General features: G+C 40.7%; 2 protein-coding genes across 2 annotated transcripts; one reads left to right on the top strand and one right to left on the bottom strand.

Annotated features, from left to right (window-relative positions):
* The first annotated feature begins 87 nt into the window (after positions 1-87).
* On the top strand, positions 88-6,465 carry th2 (tyrosine hydroxylase 2). Its single transcript, XM_038738430.1, has 12 exons — positions 88-1,061; positions 1,857-2,031; positions 2,239-2,327; positions 2,415-2,482; positions 2,575-2,625; positions 2,711-2,856; positions 3,770-3,905; positions 3,999-4,068; positions 4,152-4,208; positions 4,506-4,601; positions 4,688-4,821; positions 6,003-6,465. Exons 1-12 carry the CDS (start codon positions 831-833, stop codon positions 6,166-6,168), a joined length of 1,419 nt encoding a protein of 472 aa, XP_038594358.1. The 5' UTR covers positions 88-830; the 3' UTR covers positions 6,169-6,465.
* A 4,752-nt stretch (positions 6,466-11,217) lies between these two features.
* Positions 11,218-24,217, bottom strand: nup37 (nucleoporin 37). Its single transcript, XM_038739189.1, has 10 exons — positions 24,069-24,217; positions 22,734-22,931; positions 22,528-22,649; positions 18,332-18,404; positions 18,000-18,094; positions 13,098-13,188; positions 11,938-12,119; positions 11,780-11,830; positions 11,505-11,598; positions 11,218-11,414 (listed from the first exon to the last, which is right to left on the bottom strand). Exons 2-10 carry the CDS (start codon positions 22,887-22,889, stop codon positions 11,301-11,303), a joined length of 978 nt encoding a protein of 325 aa, XP_038595117.1. The 5' UTR covers positions 22,890-22,931; positions 24,069-24,217; the 3' UTR covers positions 11,218-11,300.
* Positions 24,218-24,339: the final 122 nt, after the last annotated feature.

Here is a 24,339-nt window from a genome sequence, read left to right as displayed (position 1 = left end):
TAATTAATCTTTTTCCTATTGGTATTGGAAAGGAAGCCAAATAAACAATAAACAGCATCAGAAAACATGATAACACTTTCACATTTAAGGACTCTTATTTAGCATTTATAAGCCTCCCATTACATTTAATAAACACATTATAATGTAACATAAGGAGGACATAAGTCCTTATTAATATGCAATTTTGGTGACTTCTCCAGTTAAGACATATTTTACAACTGCGTTATATTTTCATTCATTATCTGTTTATATACCAGTTATAGTGGCTGCCAAATAAATGAATAAAGCTTACAGCTGCTAACAACTACATGTTTTAGACCATTTATTTTACATAAATGGAGGACTAACTAAAGTGTTAGAGAAAACATTAAATCGTTGTCAGTCATTGTATTGAAAGAGCTTTAATATTACCAGTGTTGTATTTTGATATGATGATATGATTTTTTATATTCATTTTAATAAAAACAAACTAAAAAGTCCCTATAATATGCATCAGTGCTTTTAACGTCCACCAGTGCAAATAAACTCTTTCCCCCTCCTCTATAAACAAGAATAGCTAACATTTATGTAACCCATAATGCCCTATTTTGGTTGAATGCATCTATGATCCCTAGTGCTTTTTTTTGAGTGGGCAATTTTCTTCCACTTTTTTGTCCCATAATGTAGCTCATGACGCAAAACAGGCCTAAAATGCCGAAGGCACGTGCCGTAATTGCGCAACTCATCTCCATAATGCCCTCAAATGACAGGGTATTTAAACCTGACCGCGGAGGTGATGGAGGCACACATACTGCTGGCTCCGGCCCCACTGTGAAGCCTCCAGCAGAGACATGAAGACAGAGACGGTGGTGCAGACGGCGCCGTTCAGCGGGAGGAAGCAGAGTCTGATCGAGGATGCTCGCAGGGAGCGCAGCAGCGGCTCCGCGAGCTCCCCGGGGCCCTCCAGGTACGGAGACAGCTTTGTGTTTGAGGAGAAGGACGGCAGGGTCACTCTGAATGTCCTGTTCACTCTCAGCAATGAGAAAAACGCGGGATTCTTCAAAACTGGGAAAATATTCGAGGTAAGCCTCAAATACGCAGTGATAGATCCAAAGTACTAATAAAACACTTTAAAATAACGCGTTATAAGAGTCCAGAAGTATTAGTAAAATAAAGTAAATGTATGATCCTGTCATGTTTAAGTGGCTTTTTCTGTTCTCTTTGGTGGATGTAGGGCTGCAACAAACAATTATTCAGTGGTGAAAAGTACATTTACTCTACCACTGTACTTTACAAATTCCCTGTACTTCTACTCCACAACACACATCTCAGAGGCAAAATTATTATTTTCTAAATAGTACTTCAAAATTGATTTTACTTAGGCACAGTACTAGAGTAAATGTACTTTGTTACTTTTCACCTCTGCAAATAGGCTAAACCAACCACCGATAAAACAGCAAAAACAACATTAATAATATTAATAAAATAGAGTTTAAGTCCTTTCCATGAATATGTGGCTCCAATCTTGTATTTTAGATTAGTTTTTTGGTTTGTGTAGTGTTAGTCCTTGTATTAAAAGATCTGTGGATCAATTTAAGATTCCAATCTTTTGTTTTTGACTTACAGATTTTGTCTTAAGAAATTGGCAAAAAAGTCCCTAATCACCTGAGGCATTAACTTCCCAAAATACAAACTCCTGTCTGATAAGTGACAAGATGTTCGAGAAATGAATACAAAATATGTAAATGTCTTCAGCATAATGAGGCCATTTTAGGAAGCAAAAGCTTCTAATCATTATAGAAAGAATGAAGATTTTCTTCTGCCTTTCTGTTTGTATTTTTAGACATCTTTTGCTCTTTTGTCTTTTGCCCTCATAGACATTTGAAGCAAAACTTCTCCACATTGAAAGTCGACCGGGGAGGAAGTCAAAGAACAGCACAGCAGAGCTGGAGTTCTTCATGAAGTGTGAAGTTCACAGCTCTGACCTGGACGTTTTCATCAACTCACTGAAGAGAGTGGCTGACGATGTTCGCTCCATACCAGAGGAAAAAGGCAACTACCTGATTTTATTATTACACTTAATACTTGTTTCTTCGTTAACATTTCTTGGGAGGCGTGCTCATATAAGGACATCGCATGTGATGTTAAAGGCCTTATTAAATCAGTCGATGCTCCTTTTGTTTTGTTTTTACAATATGATAATAACATGCAAGCAATCACAAAAGCACTAATTACATTGTATTCCCGTCACCATCACAGTTCCCTGGTTTCCCCGACAGATAAAAGACCTCGACAGATGCAACATGTTAATAACCAAATATGATCCGGACATGGACCAGGACCATCCAGTAAGTGTTTACACATCCACTGCAAAATGTCACACAAGAATCACATTTATCAGCCCATTTATGGTCATTTAACATATTCTCCTGCAGGGATACAGCGATCCAGAATACAGAAAAAGACGGGTTTTCATCTCTGAGCTTGCCTTCAGTTACAGACAGTGAGTAAGATATTTTAAAAAGTCCATCTATCTTCATTAAGCATAGAGTATAATTCAAATATTTGCTCATGAATTCATTTTCTTTGTCACAGAGGGGACCCGTTGCCCACCGTGGAGTACACAGCAGAAGAAGTGTCCACATGGTGAGAATGAACTGCACAGGTATTAAGGCAGATGCACGGTGACGGATGATTAAAGTGCAATGATGTGATGATGTTGTGTTAAAAGGAGGGAGGTTTACCGGCAACTGCGGACTATTTACCCGAGTCTGGCCTGCAGGCAGTTCCTGGACGGTCTGCAGCAGCTGGAGAAAGAATGTGGCTATGGAGAGGACCGCATCCCTCAGCTCAGAGAGGTTTCTGCCTTCCTGAAAGGTGACAAAGATTTATAGATTAGAATTCTAAGACGTTTTGGTCTTCAAAAAATAAGTGAGATTGAAAAAGTAGAATAAAGGAATGTTTCTGCTGTTCCATAAGCTCTAAAAGAGATAAACAAAGGTAGAATTACAAGAGAAATTGATCTTTAAAATATAAAAGTGAAAAGGTCAAATCAAGGAATGTTTCCAGAAAAGTAGAATTCAGAAAGTATTTTTGGTTTCAAAAGATGGAAGATTGAATAGTAGTCAAAGGCAAATTAGTTCATCAAAAAAGGAGACAGAGATAATAAATTAGAGGTGTCTGACATCCCGAAAAATTACCGCAATAGAACAAATTTAAACAAAAGAAGCATCTGCCTTTCTAAATGGAGATGGTTCCAAACCTAGGGGTCCAAAGGGTCACAAGAAAATCTGAGATGGTTAATGGAAGAAAAAAACAAAGTGTTGTTACACATATTTACATAGATTTTTGTGAAACATTAGCTCTTTTAATTAATTGAACAGGTATTTTAATGAAACCACCTGAGAAGCTTAAAGTGGAAATCTCTCTTCAGTGGAAACATGATGCTTTTACTGCTTGTTTGTAAGAGGCCACAAGCTAATCTTTAACAATGTGGTATTTTATACAATTATTATGTGTTGATAAATTCTAATCCAAAAAATCCAAAATCTAATCCCAGAGCTTTCAGGTATTTTAATAAGTAAAGTAAAAAGTACAATATATCCCTGTGCAATGCAGTGGTGTAGAATTTATAAAGCATTAAATGGAAATTTCTAGTAAATACAAGTACCTCAAAATTAGTATGGTTTTTGCGTAAATGTATTTTCCACTGCTGTCTTATTGGCTCTACTTCCTTCGAGCTCAATCACAGTGTGTTTGACAGTGTTTTTCTCCTCTCTGCATGTTTCAGAGAAAACTGGTTTCCAGTTGCGGCCAGTAGCCGGCCTGCTGTCAGCCAGAGACTTTCTCAACAGTTTGGCCTTCAGGGTGTTTCAGTGCACACAGTACATCCGTCACTCCTCTGCGCCCATGCACTCCCCTGAGCCGTGAGTCATTGTTTTGTTTTTTGAGACCTAACTTATTTCTTTATGTATGTTTGCATTCAGCTGCCTTTGACTGAGTTCAATGTGCTCCAACAGAGACTGCTGTCATGAACTACTCGGCCATATTCCCATGCTGGCAGATACAGAATTTGCCCAGTTTTCACAGGTAACTGTACTGTACTGTACTGTTCTTTGATTTGAGCATAATCTAGTTGTACTACCTTTAATACTTCATTTGAACAACTTCAGGAGATTGGACTTTCCTCGCTCGGAGCTTCAGATGAAGACATTGAGAAACTGTCTACGGTAGGTTTTTATTAAGTATTTTAAAAGGTACCTTATTAATATATACATACCTTTGTATTGCCAGTCCTTAAGGTAAAAACATCACCAGAACAGTGAAATTACACAATTTCATATCAAAAAGTTGAATATGTAGCTTTAAATATCTGAGGGTTACTCTCTGCTCTCTGCACTTTGTGCATTTAATGGCTCTTTGGTGCCATCTAGTGGCTTAAGTAGATGTCTGCCCATAATGTTTAACCATGTTCTCTTCCAGAAACTATCTTTATGTACCTTATTCTTTGTGTTTTCCCTTTAAAGTTATATTGGTTTACTGTGGAGTTTGGCCTCTGTAAGCAAAACGGAACGGTGAAAGCTTACGGCGCAGGACTCCTGTCATCTTACGGAGAGCTTGTTGTGAGTGTGTCTCTAAGTTCAAGCACAAATACTTGGCTGCATAATTTTTGCTTGGTGCATTGACAGTTTTCAACCTGTCCTTCCAGTACGCTCTGTCTAATGAGCCGGAGTACAAGCCATTTATCCCAGAGGAGACCGCAGTGCAGCCGTACCAGGACCAAACCTACCAGCCTGTTTACTTTGTGTCTGAGAGCTTTGAGGATGCAAAGATTAAGTTGAGGTATTCATTTATTACTTTATGATGAGAACATTATTGCTGTTGGGTGAAAACCTTGTAACCAATAGAACTTAATCCATCAAGTTAGAACATAAGATGTTACATTAAAGCAGTTCCGCAAACAACTTTTATACCCTTAAAATAAAGTAAAATGTGTTTTAATTGGATTTTTCCACTCAACATACAATTTCAAAACATCTCTACAGATAATAACTTTTATATTATAGCATGGCCATAACCTTAACTGCTGATTAATTCATCCTAATGCTAAACATAATTACAGTCAATAGTTTTAGTGTTCTGACCTGAAATCTTCTAAAACGCTGTTATACTTATATAATGTAATATTCTTCATCAGCATGGAACTTTATTCTTGACCATTTAGGAACAAGCAAAAATCTCAATGTCTTCATTCAGCTCGAGCTGCATCAGGTGTTGGAGCACGTCTTTTGTTATTCTCCATCAGTCAGACTGAATACTTTTATTTTTATACTACAATGACAAAGTTAGAAGTGTATCGTGTATATTCAGTACATAGTAGTCATATTCTAGTTTATTCTTAGACTTTATTGTTTACTAATGGCCTTTTATATGTTTCTCACACCAACTTCCATGAGTGTCTTTAACTGGTTAGTTTTAGAGATTTATTTTGTGCAATATCCCCTTGGAATTATTGAAGCCAACAAATTGAAAGGAAGAACATTAATTACAAACTATCCTATGGAGTTTTATTATAAAAGTTACACTCACTCTCAGTGTTTGTATCCTTGATGTCTAATTTGTGAAAACATTTGTAAAGTTCATCTTTCTAAACATTTTGAAACCTGCATTGTTTACACCCACGTTTACATGCTAGTAGTCTCCTTCTTCTTTGCCTTTAGTGGTGCATGGCTGCATTTCTTGGTGCATGGCTGCCACCTGTAGGTCAGTGGAATAGTGTGAAACCACTGATAGGACTTGCTCTTGGGTGTATTCAGGGACCTATTTGTTACAAAACATTGCTCCATCGAACCACTACTCATAAACTCCACAGGGTTCCTTTAATGACTCGTAATGGATGCAGATGATGTCTTGTAGAGTCTGTGCCAAGGAACACCTCACTCAGGCAATTTATGTTGTTTTTTTCCTATTATTTGTATGTATATAAGCATCTATTAATCCTCATACTTAATTCACATCCACAGGAGATACTCTGCAGCTATCAAGCGTCCCTTTGCAGTTCGCTACGACCCCTTCACTTGCAGCGTAGAGGCTCTAGATCAGCCCAGCAAGATCCAAAACGCTCTAGGTCAGATGAGAGAAGACCTGAAGACCCTTCACAGCGCCTTGGAGAAGCTCAGCTCATCTTAAGACCAGGGGCAGATTTCCTGCAGAGATAAGAAAGTCACACAGACAGAAAAACGTGCAAGCAAAAGGATGGACATCTGGCATGTGTAAACATTGTGAACAACACAAAATTCTACTGTAGTCAGGTTTGCGAGGTTCCACAGGGTCATTTGTTTGTGTCAATTATGTATTATGTAAAAACAAAATAAATGTTTATTTTCATGATGTCAGTGTTTTATATTCCAGAGAGACAGAAAAGATCTCAGAAGAGGTGCTCCGAAGAGAAGTCCAGTGTTTGCCAGCTGTAGTAATAAGAGAGAGAGGATGAACCACTACAATAAAGGGCTTGTAGGCCATGTTCTAGCTTTAATTCCAAACCAACTATTTCCATTTGGAAAATTCTTGAAACCCATTTATCTTCATGTGTTATTAAGCAAAGGGAAGGAGCTAATTATGAATGATTTAAGTATCATGTTCCCTCAGCTGGTCAAGGCCAGAGCCAGCAAGCAGTGAGGCCCAGCACATCAGCAGGGCCAGGTCACCGGGACCTCACAGTCAACCACAGCACGGTCCGCAGGGCTGCAGTGCTGACAGATGCTCTTCTCTCTTTATTTCTCTTTCTGTGTGCGACTGGAGAATTTGGCCTTCGGGGCTTTTTGACGGAAATCCAGCGTTTTGATCTCCACGCAGGCGACAATGCATATCAGAGCTGCGCACGTCAAAGCCTTTCCCTTGAGAAAGACAAATCATCTCCATCTGCAGGACTCATAAAAGCACCACCACCAACAACACGGTGGCTGGCAAACCGTCCCATCGGCCCCCTTGTGTTGGGAAGCTTTTCCTTCCCATAATTCCACTCTACAGTAAATCAAGCCCTGCTCCGGCCTCCCTAGTTTGTGGAGTAGAAAGAAATGTGCGTAAAGAGAGAGGGAGAAAGGGAGGGATAAAGCAAGTGGAGGGAAAGAGTGATCTACTGCATGACAAGTGTGCAGGGACACACACACACATGCATGGACACACTCTCTACCAGCAAGTCAAACACTTTATAATTTCTTGTATCTCATTCTACATCCAGCGCTCTCAAATCCACAAATCTCCATGAAACCACCGGCAGGGTCCGAATCTGCTGAGCGCCAAACTAAAGCATGTTGCCACGGCAACAGGGCAACCTGTAAGGGATCCAGCTAGATTCTTGTGTCTCGCGTTCTCACCACAAATCCCAAACGCTGTATCATCCTGACTCCAACCATAAGTGTTTCCTTTATTGATGTCAGGGCCATCTCATCCCTACGCTGGCTTAGTTGCTGCCTCCGGGCTGGAAACAGGGTCAGGAGGTTCACTTTGTCCTCAGGCCTGAGAACTCAAAAATAAAGATACTCCACAAGATGTAAGTGAATCTGGTGATTCAAAGCCTGATAAAGAACTAACTGCTTTGTTAATAGTTAACAAATACTTTACCAATGCCTTATAGGTCAGTCATAAGCCATCAAACCTACAGTTCAACATTCTTGGAAATGGGTGAGAAGAGGCATACCAATCTCCTGTCTGTGCATTACAAGTACAGAGCTGGAATAAGGAACAGAAACAGCTAGCCTGAACCCAAGTGAAAAAATCTGCTTACCAACACTGCTGATAAACACGACCTCTTGTGCAAAAAAACAGAGTTTGTGAGTTAGAATAGACTAGAATACCACTTTATTGTCCTGCCAAGGCTGGAAAAACCGTCTTTGTTCTCACCAGACCTATAAAAACATCACTATATAAACATATATATACAAACATCATGTCACATCGGTGCCGTACATCTCTCATGAGTAATGTTTGTTGTACAACGTCAAAACATCAAAAGTGCACCGCATGCAACACGCCATGTATGTGTTTATGTAAGAGGTAGAGAGAGAGCACAGCATGTGTTGAGATGAGTAAAAACGATTTGCGGAGGGCCCATTTACTGGAACTTTTCAGGGGCCCAGTCATTTCTGTGAGCAGGCCTGCCAATTAATGCAGTTTGTTCATTACATTTATTGCACTAGGTATAAAAGATTGCTTATAGATAGTTAGGTGGAACAATTTCTTTACAAACAACAGCTGGCAACATTTCAGGTTGAACAATTGCGGTACAAGGTGGACATCAGGGCAAAATGATCATGGCAAGATTGGGGAAAGGCAAAGTAGGAAAGTTTTCCCAGTGCCGCAGCATCTAGATGTCCAAGCTACACAGGCCAAAAACAAAGGTCTATATAAGATTAAGGCCATGTCCACCCTATTATACGGTTCTGAATGCTGGCTGGAGACTGACGCAATATGAAAAGGATTGAGGCATTTGATGCCTGAGAAGGCTATGTGGCATATTCTGCCCTGACAAGACATTGTTTGAACTGTACAGAAAAACCAAAAGCAAGATCATCATCACTGGTAAATAAGGCAGAAGTGACTGCGATGGCTGGGACATCACATTCCAGAGGTTGTGCTGAGATGGACTCCTCCAGGCAAAAGAAAACCTGGAAAGCCCAAATGACCTGCTGTAGCCCCTGGGAAAGACAAGCCAGCTAGCTGGCTGTGGATAAGGTATGATGGAAGGAGCTCAATGTAGCCTCATGTCCCACAGGGTACATAGAAGAATAGCTAAGTAAGAAGTGTTGGCAGGCTAGCTGTTCCCCCAGCTTACAGTCTTCACTCCTTCATCCATCCATCATCAACCGCTTATCCTGCTTACAGGGTCGCGGGGGGGCTGGAGCCAATCCTAGCTTACATTGGGCGAAAGGCGGGGTACACCCTGGACAGGTCGCCAGTCCCTCGCAGTTCACTCCTTCAATAAACCACAATTATGAATAAATGCTCAAGGGTTTCTCACTTTCTAATTAGCCATCAAGTCTGCAGTTATAAATGATTATCAATGATCATGGTCATTAATAACAGGCCACATGTTTAAGTAAGTCATCTGCAACTATAAATATAAATAAATCAATAATCAAAAAAAATTAAATAAAAGGTGCTTACAAAAGTCCAGCAAGCCTGTAGTTAAATGTTAATAATTTGTTGGAATGGATTTTGGTTCAGAAGTTCTGGCACACTGTTGGATGATTTTTTAATGACTTTTAACTGAATTATTAAGCATTAGTAAATGATTCATTAACCATTGGTTACAACTTCCGCCATATTAGAAAGTAAAACTTACAAATTCACAGTGCAGTTGTCACAAACTTTGTGGCAGCAACAATTTAGATGACAACAAGCTCCACTCATGCTTTTTTGACGGAATCTTTTCTTCTCATTGAGATCAACATAATCACTTCATTCTGGAAAAAGCATTACACAACAAACCAGCCGTGAGATTAAATCAAACACCGGCCTCAAAGAGCTCTAATCTCTTTCTTTGTTTCCCTTCATATCATGTTCCTCATTATTTTTATTTGCTCTCCTTCTTGTTGAGCCCAGGGCTTAGAATTGGCACGGCTGCAGAAGAGTTATCTGAGGGGGAGATTAGGAGAAAGTTGGTGAGGATTTTAAGGCTGTCTGATCTCTCTTTCATCCATTTCACAGTTTGTTATTAGTCCACACACCACAAGAGAAACTGTTTGTGAGACATAATAGCTTCATTCAGGTTACATCAAAGGTAACACGGAGGGCCCTGGGCAGTGACGCCTGAAGAGGTGCTTCCAGGAAAGAGGGGAGTTTGTAAGATGTCCAAGATGGATCATATGTTCTAGAAATCAGCAAGATGGAATTAAATCTTGATGCTATTCTACTCATCAGCCATCAGATGGTGTCCTTGAGTCACTGGGATTTGTAAAGCCACTGAGATTCATGACTCATGTTTCAGAGGAAAGTGTCTGAGCTCCCCTCTAAGGGGAGCTTTTATACTCTTTGGAAAACGATCAGTGTGCACAGATGAAAATGGCAGCTTCTTGCATCAGGCATTGACATCTCTCGTGTTATGTGCAGCTGCTCCAGCACCACTTGCACAGCAAATGTAGAGAGCGGAGACCACATTGGACTTATTCAAACAAAAGCGTGGACCAGGAGAGCAGTAGCATGTTATGCTTTGTGGATGGCGGTTAACGTGTCCTGTCCAAGAAATATACAAGGTTGACGAACTGGTTTAAAAGAGTGGAGATCTCCACGCTCTGTTGTGCAGAGGCATCGCTGTACAATACAACCTAGACACATTGATAAAGCACAATAAATGGCTGTTAGACGCTTCAATATGATGCATATTTATCCAATGCTGCCCCCTTGAAGATTAAACACATCTATAGAACCAAGTTATCAGCTGTCACCTAGAATGATTCATGATCAATTTAATTAAATAAGTGCTCTCTGCAGCTTAGCACGAGTATGACTGCTTTGAAAATGGAGATGGCTTTTTCTCACACATGGCATTCCTGTGACAGTACAATGACTCCTTGTTTTACCGGGGGGCATTAGAAGTTTCTGCCAAATGATCCCTTGTCTCCCGTGTTTGGTCTGTGGAGCAATGATAATTATTTGCCATGGTAAGGTGATGCACATCTCTTCCTCTCCCTGCGTCCCCATGGGTCGCTTGGTTTAAATGTCATGGAGTTGGAGACTACCTGAAATGGCCCCAGACTCCGATGCTTCCCAAAGCTTTTCTTATGATTACACTTACAACCGCTACACCTGCAGGGTTTGTCCAACAGCTGGAGCACAGCCAGAACTCCTAGCTTTTAACTCATCCTGTGGATTTTCAGCCCACCACAGCAGGTGGAACAGCCCATACAAAAATATATTATTAACATGACTCCGAGTCTGTCATTGATTGTAGGAAAATTGAAAGCCAGTCAGAGAGAACACCTGTGGTATGATGATCATGTTGACTGGTTAAGTGAAGAGTTGGCACTGAATCCTCGCATTCCTTTGAACTACAGCTTGGCAGGACGTAACAGGCCGCTGATGTAACTTACTCTTAAGAGAAAAGAAAAATGAGCTCTTCAGAAATACCTGACAAGCCCACTGTTTATCTGTAGCTGATCTGACGGGTAGTCAAAAATAAAAGAACAAAGCTCAAGCACGCGGACTATTTCCTTCAAATTGCACATAAACTCAGACAGATACTCAGAAAAATATTTTATTGAACAATTACTAGAATAGAAACAGCACATTGTTATCCACCATGGAAAGGGGTGCACAGATGTCTACATTTCAGTCATCCAAAAGCAAAGTTTTCTGTCGCCGCCAATCACACAGAGCGGGAGTGTCCGGTGCCAGCTGAGGCCTGATCCCACTGTGGCCGATCCGATCACCACCGGCTGTAACGGAATCAGAATGTGATATGAGACTGGAGCTGTAGGGAAAGTTCAAAAGTAAATTATCTGGACTATGAAAAGCATCTCACTAACCTGTGGGTGGCCAAGATGGTGGATGAGTAACTGACTACAGATCTTTCCTGGACATCCAGTGGTGGCAAAGAGGTTTTCATTGGCTCGAGACCACCTGAGGAGAAAAATTACATCTCTTTAAATGTCATCATGCAATTAAACTAAATAAAAAATGTACTGTACTGTTTGGGTGCAATAGGACATAATCCAGGTGAAAATCTGTTAGAAACTATACGTTTCTTGGTGAAAATGTGTGAAAACAAGAAGCCTTTCAACAGTTAAAAATATTTTCTTACTTGAATAACCGTGCTTTATCTATGTGGGCTGGTCTTTTTTCCTGTGGGTAACTGCAAAGAATAAAGAAAAATTTTAGACACGTCCCACACTATTGTGTGCCTTCAAATCAGTATATCATGCAACATCAATAGTTTATTACCCACACTCCCCCTTTCACCTGGAGCGAGTTATGTCCCAGATGAGCCAGTCGTTGCCCGCCACAGCACCGACTTTGATGGTGTTTGTGAGGCACCAGTCAGCTGACATGAGTGGTGACTGACCACAGTCCAGCGACAGAATGGCCTGCTGGGTCACCAGGTCATAGAAGCGAATTGTTCCCTTCTTCTCTGCCACCATTAACTAGAGAGGACAGATGAGTCAGTTAAATCGACGTTTGCAGTTTAGGTTGCCACAATCTATTTACATTTATCTTACAGTTCATCCATCTATTTTTAATACCCACCAACTCTCATTCAGTGTCATACAGGTTTGTCCCAGCATGCAGTGGTAGAGAAAGGGAAACATCTTGGACAGGTTGCACTCCATCAAACTGGCTAACGCTTAAGGCGTCAGCATACTTCATCTCAAGATGGTTGAACAACATATGAAACCCCTTCCCCCTACACACTCTCAACATCAGAATTGTGGGGACTGTGTCCGACAATATCTGTAACTTTACGAAACAGATAATCACGTCCTTGGCCAGGTGTGCAGGGCTTGATCTCTCTCAAGCTCTTAAAAAAAAAAAAAAAAAACTGCCTTCAAGAAGCAAATGACCCCTTTATCTACATTTAAACGATTTAAAGTGCCCTTCTCTATATGGCAAAAGGCTTTTCACTCCTTTGAGTGTAGCTATTTGGAACAGCTATGACTACTTTTGCCTTCAGTCGTGGTCAGACTAGTTTGTTTCCTCCTGCCTTTAGGACAAGCATTTAATGCTTCATTCAGGATACTTCACAGCCTAATATCCATTTTATGGTTGGGTAGAATCTTAATTGGGATCATCTGACCACTCATCAATTATCATCAAGTTTGCTGGATAGCAATAAGGATGCCTGAATGAGGTCAGGAGCATGGGAGGGCAATTAAATAAAGTGTTCCAACCTTCCAATAAAAGATGAGTTAACAAGCTCCGAAATGACCAGTTTCAAAAATCCAGCCAAATCACCTGTCCTGTCATCTAATAGCCACTTGGCTTTAGACAAACTCAGACACCTAACTTCAAGTAATATTTTAATGTTCACCTGACTATGTGATTGTAATACAGTATGTAGTTGCAATTAAACAACTCACTCAAGAGTTTGACCTCAGCATGCATCTGAAACAGGCCCCACCTACCTTAAAGGCTTCCTCCGGGTGCCAGCACACACTGATGCCAGGAGAGCGAAGTCTTAGTGTAGTGCTCTCATTTCCATCCAAGTCCCACACCCTGTTTTTTAAGGGCAAGATATATTAGGATGCATATTAAAATGAACACCAATAAAATAAAATTGACGAGACAGAACGATACCTTGTATGACCTGGTTTGCTTTTAGTGGATAAGTACTGAGATAATATTTGCGAAACACAAGTCTGTAAGTGTAACTATTTTATCATAATAATCTAAATCTAATCTCTAATCTAAATAATCTGAAAGTATTGTGAGAATTCTTTGCAAAAACCCATAGAGTACAAACTGTAGTACTCATACAGTTCTCATCAGTAATGTTACGGATTGATTCAACTTGATATGTGAACCACTCTTGGCCTTAAAATCCACTTCTTAAATACAACAAAGATGGGGTTTTAAAGCCGTTCCAAACAACAGTATCAGAATTTCTGAAATAATTCACCTTCTTTGTGGTGCTTAATCTAAAACAAAACAACATCTTTCTTTTTCCAGATGGCCTAAACGTAACACATACAGCCTTGGGCCCTTAGGGATATAAGAGCATAAGTTTCCTCATTACCGTATGCCAAAATATTCTTAAAAAAGACATTTAGTTGTTTCTACTTCTGATGCTTTTTTGACAGAATTCAAGTTGAACTTTTCCATACATTTGTGGCTCTGTCCAAGACACATGACTATCAGGCTTTTATGGCGGATAGATAGACGACATGTTTTAATCCAAGTTCATGTTTGCTCCTAATTTATCTAACTCCTGCTGGTTGTGCGCAAGTGATGTACACTGTCTTCATGCTTTTCCAGGAAAAAAAGGGCCCTTTTCTCAGATCTTGGCTCTGAGCTGTGAAGACAGACAGACTTATGGTGGACTCCTCTTTCAGGGAAAACGCCAGCATCACATTACATTGAGCTATGATAGCAGGACGCACGCACGCACGCACGCACGCACGCACGCACGCACGCCTGAGTCGGGGTTACGCTCCACTCACATTACAGCAAATGTTTCGCTGTGGGCGGCCCACTGCCATTCATTTTCTGTGGAGTACAGAGAGGGCAGCAGAGGAAGAGCAGCGGATAGAAGTTGAACAGCATCCTACTTCATGCAAATCAAAACAGAGGGGTCTTGCAAACAAACGATTACGGATTATTATACATTTATTTAAATAACAGTCGATTCTAAAGCTAAGTTAGACCTATGATAGCAAAAGCAGCTGACTAACACGGATGTAATGGATCACTTGGATGGAGAACTGTGGGTCCTGAGACCTGGATCTATGGTTAACCACATCTGAACGATTCCTGAACTTGAAGAAAAGGTGGGGATGGGGGCATAGGGGTGCTGGGGTGGGCGGCTGCAAGTGTTTCTGGGAATATAAAACAAACGCTTATGAAGCATGCAAAGGCGCTGACTGATGAGGTCATGCAGAAGACATCATCTAATAAAGCCCAAAAAGTACCTCCAAAGACCATCTAAATGTCAAGTGTGTTGTTGGAGAGATTGATGTCCTCAGTGGTGCGGTGTAGGGGAGGATATGCCCCGTCTCAGATGAAGACCTCAGTAAACACTCAACTTTTCCTGCCTCATCTCCCCTGCAGCAGGATAGAGCCCTGTCGAAACTTTGGGTTTCTTTCCTTTGCCCATGTGCAGACTCAGCCAGAGCCTCCACCGTGGAGCATGAGTGAGGCTGAGAAGACCCAAAAAAAAAAATAACAACCCAGACCACACCAGGAAAACAACGACTAAACCCTATTCTTTCAGACCACTAGCCAAGCAGAGCTCAATTGCACGCTACACCACCAACGGCCAAACTGTGGTCAACCACTCTGCCCTTCAAATGGAGAGCACCGGCTCCCCAAAAAAACATAACCTTTGCCAAACGAGGTGAAAGACATGAGACACGAAAACACGTGTGACCGCCTCTGATAAAACAGTGTAATTGCATAACACTACATCAAGCAATAACACTTCACATCCATGTACAATAGGGTTGAAAAGGACATCTAAAGTCCTGTATTGTGTTTTCTAAGTGAGAAAACAGCGTGGCCAGGAAGTTACCGCTTGTTTCCCATAAGTTGGGGAAACGGGAAATGCCGTTAGCGTTGTGTGATCTGATTCATTGTATAGAGCAGAGTAAATAAGCGAAGATGACTCTGGAGGGAGAGAACTAGAACAGTCAAATAATATAATCCCATCACAGTGCCTCGTAAGGGTCACCCTGGTTGAAGTGCACAACAGGACTGCTTTGATTTGATTTGAACAGACTGACATTATCTGCTTTATAAAAATATCACACTTTTATTGCTGAAAGAGTTATTGAAACCATTTGCCATGTTAATTGGGCTCTATAGTTGCCACGGGATATGGTGTGTGGTAGGCCTCACAATTAATCAAAATATTATCAAAGTTGCAATATGGCAATTTTTTGATAAAAAGGTCAAATGGGTCACAACATACCATTATAAATGAAGCATTGTTGTGGTACAGAAATGCCCCAGCCTACAAAATATAGTTCCAGTGAAAATGAAATGCAAAAATGTCCATTCCCACTCACTCATATTGCAGTCTCAATATCTGTTGAAATAATAACAATATTATTTTTTTAGTATATCGTTCAGCTCTAGAATGAGGAAAGATTGTGTATATTTACAATGACCAGTAAGCTACTAGCTAAGGAAGGCTAACTGCACAGTACATACCACATTGTAACTCATTAGGACCACATGTTGGGACTGAGTATGTGAAAGCTAGTTATCAAGCAGGCAGAGAAGTTTAAATAGTTAGCTAAAAGTAATGGATAGTGGTTGAAGTAGATCACTTTAAGTACATGGCTAAACAGCTAACAGTAATGGTTTAACAGCAATAATTGACAGCTAAAAGTAATGGCTAATGGTTGAAATAGTTAATTCTAGCTATAACTAATGGAAAACTAAATAAAAGTAATGGATAATAAATGACTGAAACGTTCAGCTTCTGCCACAGAAACCAAAGCATTTATCACATACATTGTATGAAAAAATATAAAATATAAAATAACTAAGTGTTGAATAGCATCCAATTTATAATCTATTCAAAAGAGCACATTTAGAACATGATGTGGTGTTGATGAAGGGGTAAAAGAGGTGCTGTCAGTCAAAAAAAAGGTTTGGACAAAAGATATGTTGAAAGCATGAATGAGATACCAAGCAGTTACACAACATAAGGGGTCGAGAAAAGCAAACGGATTATCACTGAGAACAGAACAAATGCTTTAAACCATATACATAATGTAGCAGCAGCAGGTGTGCTTTAGCCTGAGTTCATCTGCGAACTCGGTCGACCCAAATCCCCTTCAGGATACTGCAGTGTGCCCCTGTGATCTCTAGGTGGCACATTTCCCCACACACACACATCTACACTGATACCATGAGTTGTTTAGACTACATGAACCAAATGTAAACTCCCCTGAGGGAGTGGAGTCTGGTTCCCTGCCGAGATGCTGCAGCATCAGGTTGCATGTTGGCAACAGCAGAGTTCCCACAACTGCAGGGGGACAGTGATGACAAAGCTAAGCAAACTTATAGTAGAGGCACTGCTGCCAAACCTAACAGAGTGATGGAGAGGTCATGAGCCTATACATGCAGGCATACATTTCCCAGTTTCCTCCTCTCATATCAAGGCTCAGTTTGTGTGGGCTGAATGGAAGGTACTCTCCTGTTAACTTGATCTATCCCTTGTTCCGCCTCTGTCTTCCTCTCGCGTCCCATATTTTCTCAACATGACAGAATTTAAATCTTTCAGCAGATGGAGCGCACTCCTGTTTTCTCTGGCCGGTCAGTGGAGACAGGGGAAGAGGAGAGTGGATGGAGGTGGGGGAGATCCTTCTACTCGGTGCAATGTCAGACGGCCAGATGTGGCAGGACAGCCTGTGACTGTCGAAGTGTTTTATTATGACAAATTAACCAGTTGTCAGACTTAAGATAAGCAATGAAGAGAGGCAGAATTGACATTGCTTTCGGATTAACCTCAACATATACAGTATGTACCGTTTTCTAAGGCTGGATATTAAACCAACACTATAAATTCCTCATAGTACAGTTGACTCTTCTCACTTGAAGGCCGAAGACTTCAAGTGGAAGCTGTTTTCAGTGGATGTTACCGTTGTTAATGATTAGGCTACATGGGCTAAGAAAGAATGATTTTGAATTAAATTATGTGTTTTGTTTGTGGCTTTTTTTTAAAAAGTGGACCATTGGTTGGACAGAAGAAGCCATTTGAAGACATCACCACAAACTGTGATGCATATTTTCCACTATTTTCCTCTATTGAATTATGAATTGACTAATTCATCGATAATGAAATAATGAAAATAATTATTAGTAGCAGCCTTGATATTCACCTGCAGGAAACTAAAAGTATCAAAATGAATTTAAAGAATTTTTCCACTTACTGTACATTACAATATAAGAACAGGGCCCAGTACTGGAATACAGGTTTGCATGGTGCAGGAGAACAAGCCTGCTGATGTAGAGGGGTTTGGCCCTGAGGTGACCTTGGCTACTGACACACTATTTCCCTCATCTAGCATTAATTGAAAAGGAAAATTTGGGGAACTTGTTATAGGTCCCCCTTAGAGAGGAAAATCTTTCTACAGCTAATTGGATTTCCATATTTAACCAATTAGCTAGAAAAGCTACAAAGCAGCTCTGTGCTTACGCACAGTCACACCGGAGCATGTTGTGCTTAGCATCATGTTTCACTGTGGAAATACTGTCAGGACTTTCTGCACCATTAACAGAGAACAGAACTGAAAATCAGAAGCTGGGAACACACACACACACACACACACACACACATATGGAAATAAAATGGTTTGGACCTGCAAGTGTGGTCATCACTGACGGAAGCAATTTGTTTCCCCTCCGTGGGCTCGAACACCAAATGGTTAATGTAGCTAGTGTGGCCGTCCATTACCTAGGCAACAATACAGAAAAACAGTAAGTAAACAAACCAAGCAATCATCTGATCAATAAACTGCTAACTGAGGGTCTTGTAGCAAACTTGGGATCACTACACTGGCTGCAGCTCTGCTTTCTACGTACAGTTACATTTCCTGTATCACTGAGTATCAAACGTCAGTGCTAAGTAAAGAAAGTTTGATGCCAACTGACAGGCTCAATTCTGGACAATGGGCTCCAGATGTTGCACTACCTTGACTTCATGCCTATCCTGCAGATCAGAAGTAAGCAGGCGTAGCTTTCTGTCAGGTGCAGCGGTGCAAAATCTGCAAAGAGAGAAAGAGGAAAAGAAGGAGAGAGTATAAAATAAACAAGGAGAGAACATCAAAACAGAGTCGGGCAGTACAGACCCAATGACAGACAACATCTCTTTCTACATACACGCCTGCAGCCGCCTAGACTGACACCTCTTGATGAAGAGTGTCAGTGTGTGTGGTAGAAACTTGGACAGTGATCAGGAGAAACGCTGCCAGGGAGATTCTAATTGCAAGCTAAGATAAACACGGAGAAAAACAAGATTCCTCACGCCATTTACGCATGTCTCTGTTCAAAAACCTGTGCAGAGCCAGGCAGAGGACTTTCTTTCTAATCAGTCGTAGTATACACCAGTGCCTGCAATTATTCACACAATTACACTAACTCACTTATGACAAGAAAAACACACACATATCACCAGAATAAACAGACAGCAGTTCACACATTTGCAGTCGCAGGCACAGATGGATTTGGCATGATGTCACTACAAACACCCTTAACATGCTTCGGGGTATTACTGCTACAGTAGATTAGATTATATTAGAATAGGGCTTCTAACCCTACAAATTAGAGTTGTACTTTGGAGTGAAGCATGGAACACGTTCACCTTCAAAGGCAAGTCATTTTCTTGACTGATCTCCAATAATCTTGCTTAAAACAATAGAAGTCACTATTAAAAGAGAAGCACCACTGAATTTCAGCACTGTTGTTGTAGAGCATTGTTTGAGCACAAGACACCAATGAGAGACTTCAGCAGACACCTGAAAACACAAAGTTCATACAGTTTTTGTGTGAAACAGGAGAACTTGGGTAAAGTGAAGATCTTAAAGTGTGGTCCTTCTGCTTAATACTTTTTACAATATTTTATTTTTATGCTACACACATTGCAATATTTAAAAGGAAAATATGTAGGGAAAGAGGCTTCTTCACAGTCTTGTAGAGTAAAGCTGATGATACACAGAGCAACTTTTAGAGCAATGGTGCTGGGCAATGTTGCCGTCAATGGTAATGAGTAAAGATTACTACCGTAATCCCCTTCCCCCATCACTCCGCTACCCTCCCCGCACCACCACTATCCGTTTAAAACATAGTTAGACTTGCCACCAGCAAGATTGCCCAGCAACATTGCTCAAAAAGTTGCCCCGTGTATCATCAGCCTTAGGTGAGAATATTGCTGCCACTCTCATGTCTGGAGCCAGTTAGCTTAGCTTAGCATAAAGACTGGAAACAGGGCAAACAGTTAGACTTGCGCCATCGGTGAGGGTTCTTGACACTTGCACAGTTGGGGGTGGGACAGCACTGGGCAGCGTGATCCTCCGTGTGTCCTTCCAGTGAAGATTAAGTTAAAAACCTTCAGCTCTTCTTCACTCCTTGATAGCTTGATTTTTCAATTGCATGCTGAGCAAATCTACTCCATTTGGTTTTTCATTTTCTATAACAATTGCCTTTTTGTGTGGTCTCTTTAATTTTGGCATTTTTCATTGGACAGCTGATAGTATAGGGTAGACAGGAAAAAAAAACAGAGAAACAAGGGTATGGCATTCAACAACGGTGCCTTGGTGGAATCAGACCGGTAGATTGCACTTCTAGGGTGTGCATCTTCACAAGCAGCTACCGTACTCAAAACTGGAATTTTAAATCAGTTTCTTCAACTTTTCTGTGAAAATTGCAGCATAAAATTAGCAAGGTATATGATTTACTGTTGGATATTGAGCCCTGTCGTTTCCTGCACACAGGATTTGTGGTTTGTCAAGTGATATAACTCTAATCATACCTGGAGGTATCCTGGGGGGCTAGAAGTTTAAAAGCACTGACCGTGAGTCCAACTGGAGACCTTTGTTCATTCCCCATGGTTGTTTCCCCCCCAGTTCCTGTCAACTCCCTAATAAAAGGCATGAAATACCAACACTGAAAAACAACTTCACTCAGTTGTTCGATATGACATGTCTTTCTGATTGTAAAAAACTCAAAAACCTGTGTATTTGGTGAAACACTTGTTATGTGTGGGGGCGACTAGTCTTCTGGTAATCTTCCAATCTTCCCGTTACAGGCTGTGGCGGATGGTGGCAGTGCTGCAGCCCCCTCTCCTCCCCTCATCTCTCTCGCTCTCTCTGGGCCCCTTCTTGAGGCAAGCCCGTGAGAACGTTGTACTTTTCCTGGAAGGCATGGCTATGTGCAGATCGAAGGGAGGGATGGAACCCGAGTGGGTAGTCATCAGCGCAATAACATGTGCGCACGTCACAGGGCTGGCTCGAGGGCCCTGTGGAGTAAACCACAGAAGGCCAAGAATTACCGCTGCCTTTCCTTTTCAATTACAGAAAGCTTAAACACCTCCGGCGGGACCACGGAACCTTCCCATCCAGCACTCCAATTAGGAGGAAACTCTTGCTTTCTAACAATCTACAGTTAGGCTACTTCCTTCTTGTCCAAGGCCACCTGAAATAACTTTGCTCACATCCTGGCAGCTGCAGTGTGACAGTGAGATGCGGTTATGACTACTTTCACACAGGGTGGCTGCTGTGCTTTCTCTACAACTGCCTCTTGTTGTCACAGAGGGATGTTTGTGAATGATTATCCTGTTGTGTTTGTCAGGTTTCTGATGTGGGAGTAAAGTATGGTCTCCTAATCCGATTACAATGGTCTGATAACCTCTTACATGACTGTAGATGTCTCACCATAAACATCTATATCCATAAAATCTTAAAATAAAAACAGCCAGATATGCTAAAAAAGGTCATTCCTTAAACTGATTCATGACTTAGAAAATATGTCAGCACACTTCACATAATGAAGGACAGCTTAGCTGGTAGAGAGACATGTCCATCAAACATAACACTGAACCCACAACTGACGTAAGTGTCTGGAAAAAAAGGGTAGTGGCATTGGATAAAAGCATCTCCCAAATTAAATGATTATAAAGTAACAGGTAACCGATCACAATGAACATTCAATCGCCTCTGTTTTATTCAAGGGTCAACAAGTCTTGTGTGGTAATGGTAAAGTGCTGAAAGATTAAAAAGGTGGCTCAAAGTTTTTTTACTGTCCCTTAGAGGGGAACTGGTCAGCCAGGATAATACATAAACACCAACAACACCTAAACACTGATGGACAACAACAAACAACAGGGCGTAGGGACAATGATTCTATTCAGCGTTTAGCATTTAGTATTCAGTGTCAGGGTCAAAGTACAAAAAATCTATCTACCATTTAACAAGTAAACTGCAGTAAGGAAACTTTATATCTCTTGGCCATATATGTTGTTGGGAACAACTGAGATTTGGGAGTTAAAAAGGAGGGTCGATGTTGTTGAAAATTTTAATTACACATTAATCTTGTGAAACAGCGTCTGACTCCGACATTAAAAAAGCTGGTGTTCAGATGCCAAATCTCAAGTGCCTTATATATTTATACCCTTTTTTCAACCAATAGTTCAAACAGCAGTTTTGCACTAATGGCACCACAGATCAGCTCCTGCGCTAACTAGTGGGAAACTCTGGCTTCTGAGGAGGCACTCTGTTGTGAGCTCAAAAATAATCCCTTAGAGATTGTGTCACTGCATATGGCCAGAGCATACGTGATTTATATTAATCACAGAAATCACGCTAAAGCACCAGCATTATCATTATATTAAGAATTTGTGACAGTTCTACGGGAATCAGTTTATAAGGCTGAACAACATTTAAACAAACAAATATTTTTCCGAACAAGCATTCTTCATTTTGGTGGTGTGCTTATTTCTCTTTACTCATTTTAAAGTCAGATACAAAAACCTACACAGTGCACATCTTAACTACCTTTCCTCATTGTGTGCTAAATTAATCTGTCCACTGAGTATCAGTATGTGTTCGGCCATTCACCATGAACTAAACTTTGTTTAAGATTAGTCATGAACGACCTTTGATAGTGTTTATTTTCTATCAAGCAGTGACATGATTGTTAACATATTGGGTGTAATTTGCATAAGTTACAATGCAACAATTTCAAGTGGAAACAATATTCTGCACAGCCCCAGTTTACAATTTATGCAGCAAGATACTCCACAATCTACTCAAGTCAAGACACAGACAGATACTGCAACTTGATGGAGTCTTAATATCACCAGACCGAAAGGTGCCGTAAACAAAGTAGTAGTACCTGATAGCGGGTATCCTGTCCAGTCGGGACTCAGGGCTCCAGGCAAGAGCATCAACCCGCAATTCATGATGGAAAGCTCGAAGAACATTGAATTCAACTCCCTCAATCTCCATATCCTCCTCCTGTGGGAACATGTATGTGTTCAGAAAGAAATATACCACGCATTAATGTAGGTAAACCAGGTTGTGTGAAGCTGCATCTCTAACCTGGAATAGGCAGGTGCCCACTACCACATACTGGTTTCCACCGTAGGCCAGGAGTGAGGCAGGGGTCCCAGAGCTGAAAGGACTGAATTCAACCACATGAACATAGTCCTCACATGCCACAGTGTAACTGGGAGTGCGGCTCGAGTCGTCCTGCATGCTGTGTGTCCTGGTAAAGCTGGTTTCAGATCAGAGCTTTCACTGTAGAATGAAAGACGACAGAGAACCGTTTGTCTAATGTTCGGTGTGATCATCCAAAAATTTACGTTTATAACTATGAAAAGAGCAACATCTGCTAAAGGCATTAACCTGAGCTAAGGTAGGCCAAAATATCATGAGATAATATAAATTTGATGAATATAGCATACTATCATACCAAGGGAGCCATTCTTTAATATCTCTATTAGGCCATTGGTTTTTGCATTAATGTGGTTAAGTGCCTTCATTAATTAGCGGGATTAGCCAAATACAGCCATTCCTGCTATTTTATCCATCAACAGTTCCTCTCATTTTCTATGCTGCAATATATCAATATCAGAACATAGAATTGCAGATCCATGATATATGATTGTATGTATATCCCCTCACTCCTAGCTTAAGCAGGTGTACTTAATCTATAGTGAAATAAAAACGTGAGAATGCAAAGTGATTTTATCTAGTAAACAAAAAACTCAATTATGATACATTATCAAGAGACAATTTGGCATAATGCTGACTGCTCTTCTTCAGTTTAATGACTATAACTAACTACTAATAAATAATTGTTCCTCAACCTGTGAATAGCACCGTTAAACCAGACACACTTAATGTATGCACTAGAGAGGTTTGTCAGGCAGCTTGGAGAGGACGTCAGACCAAACATTGTTCAAATATGTGATTATTTTATGTATACTACAAGGCACAGACGCTTGCATAGTAGGGCATAATGTGGATATTTTTCTCAAACTATATAGGTCATCCTTCAACTCGGCAAACATAAAACACACAAAGCAGTGTTTATTTGAGATATGTGGAACTTAAACCTAGCTGGGGCTACATTAGAGGTTAGACTAATAACGTTATTCCCACAATGAACCAGTAAAGATGTAATTAAACTACAAATGCCGAATTCTGCATATGACTTACTGACTCGCTAGCTAACGTTATGATGCACCCACAGCTCCTGTGTTCATGTATCTATCGTAACACATAAAGGTAATGTGTCACCTGGCAAAGAGCTAAAACGTGACTGCTATCTGGCTCAGATCTAAGTGCACAGCTAGCTAGAAATTAGCCAAACAAAAGTTTATATTGCCTGTTTTTACAATTTAACGCTCCGACTGATAACTTAATAATTACCTCTTGGTTATGGGAGTCTATTCCGATTCAGAATACAGTACTGAAATACTTAACCACTTTATTTTTAATAGATCCCTTGAATCAAATGGTGCGCGCGTTTGACAAGTCTTCATGCTTGTTCCGGTTTCGGCTTGGAATATACCATTGAGTACAAACGTCATGGGGGATTTCGCGCAACGTAAATGGAAAAACATCTAAACTCCGTCGCGATATATTGGTATAACGTTGAGCAGCAAAGTTTAGTTTGTGATAAACAACATTTTGTAGTATT

The sequence above is a fragment of the Micropterus salmoides genome, unplaced genomic scaffold (genome assembly GCF_014851395.1).
Source record: "Micropterus salmoides isolate LMB-PRFRI ecotype aquatic unplaced genomic scaffold, ASM1485139v1 Ms_hic_scaffold_23, whole genome shotgun sequence".
Lineage (NCBI taxonomy): Eukaryota > Metazoa > Chordata > Actinopteri > Centrarchiformes > Centrarchidae > Micropterus > Micropterus salmoides.
This window is presented reverse-complemented; position numbering and strand designations above follow the sequence as displayed.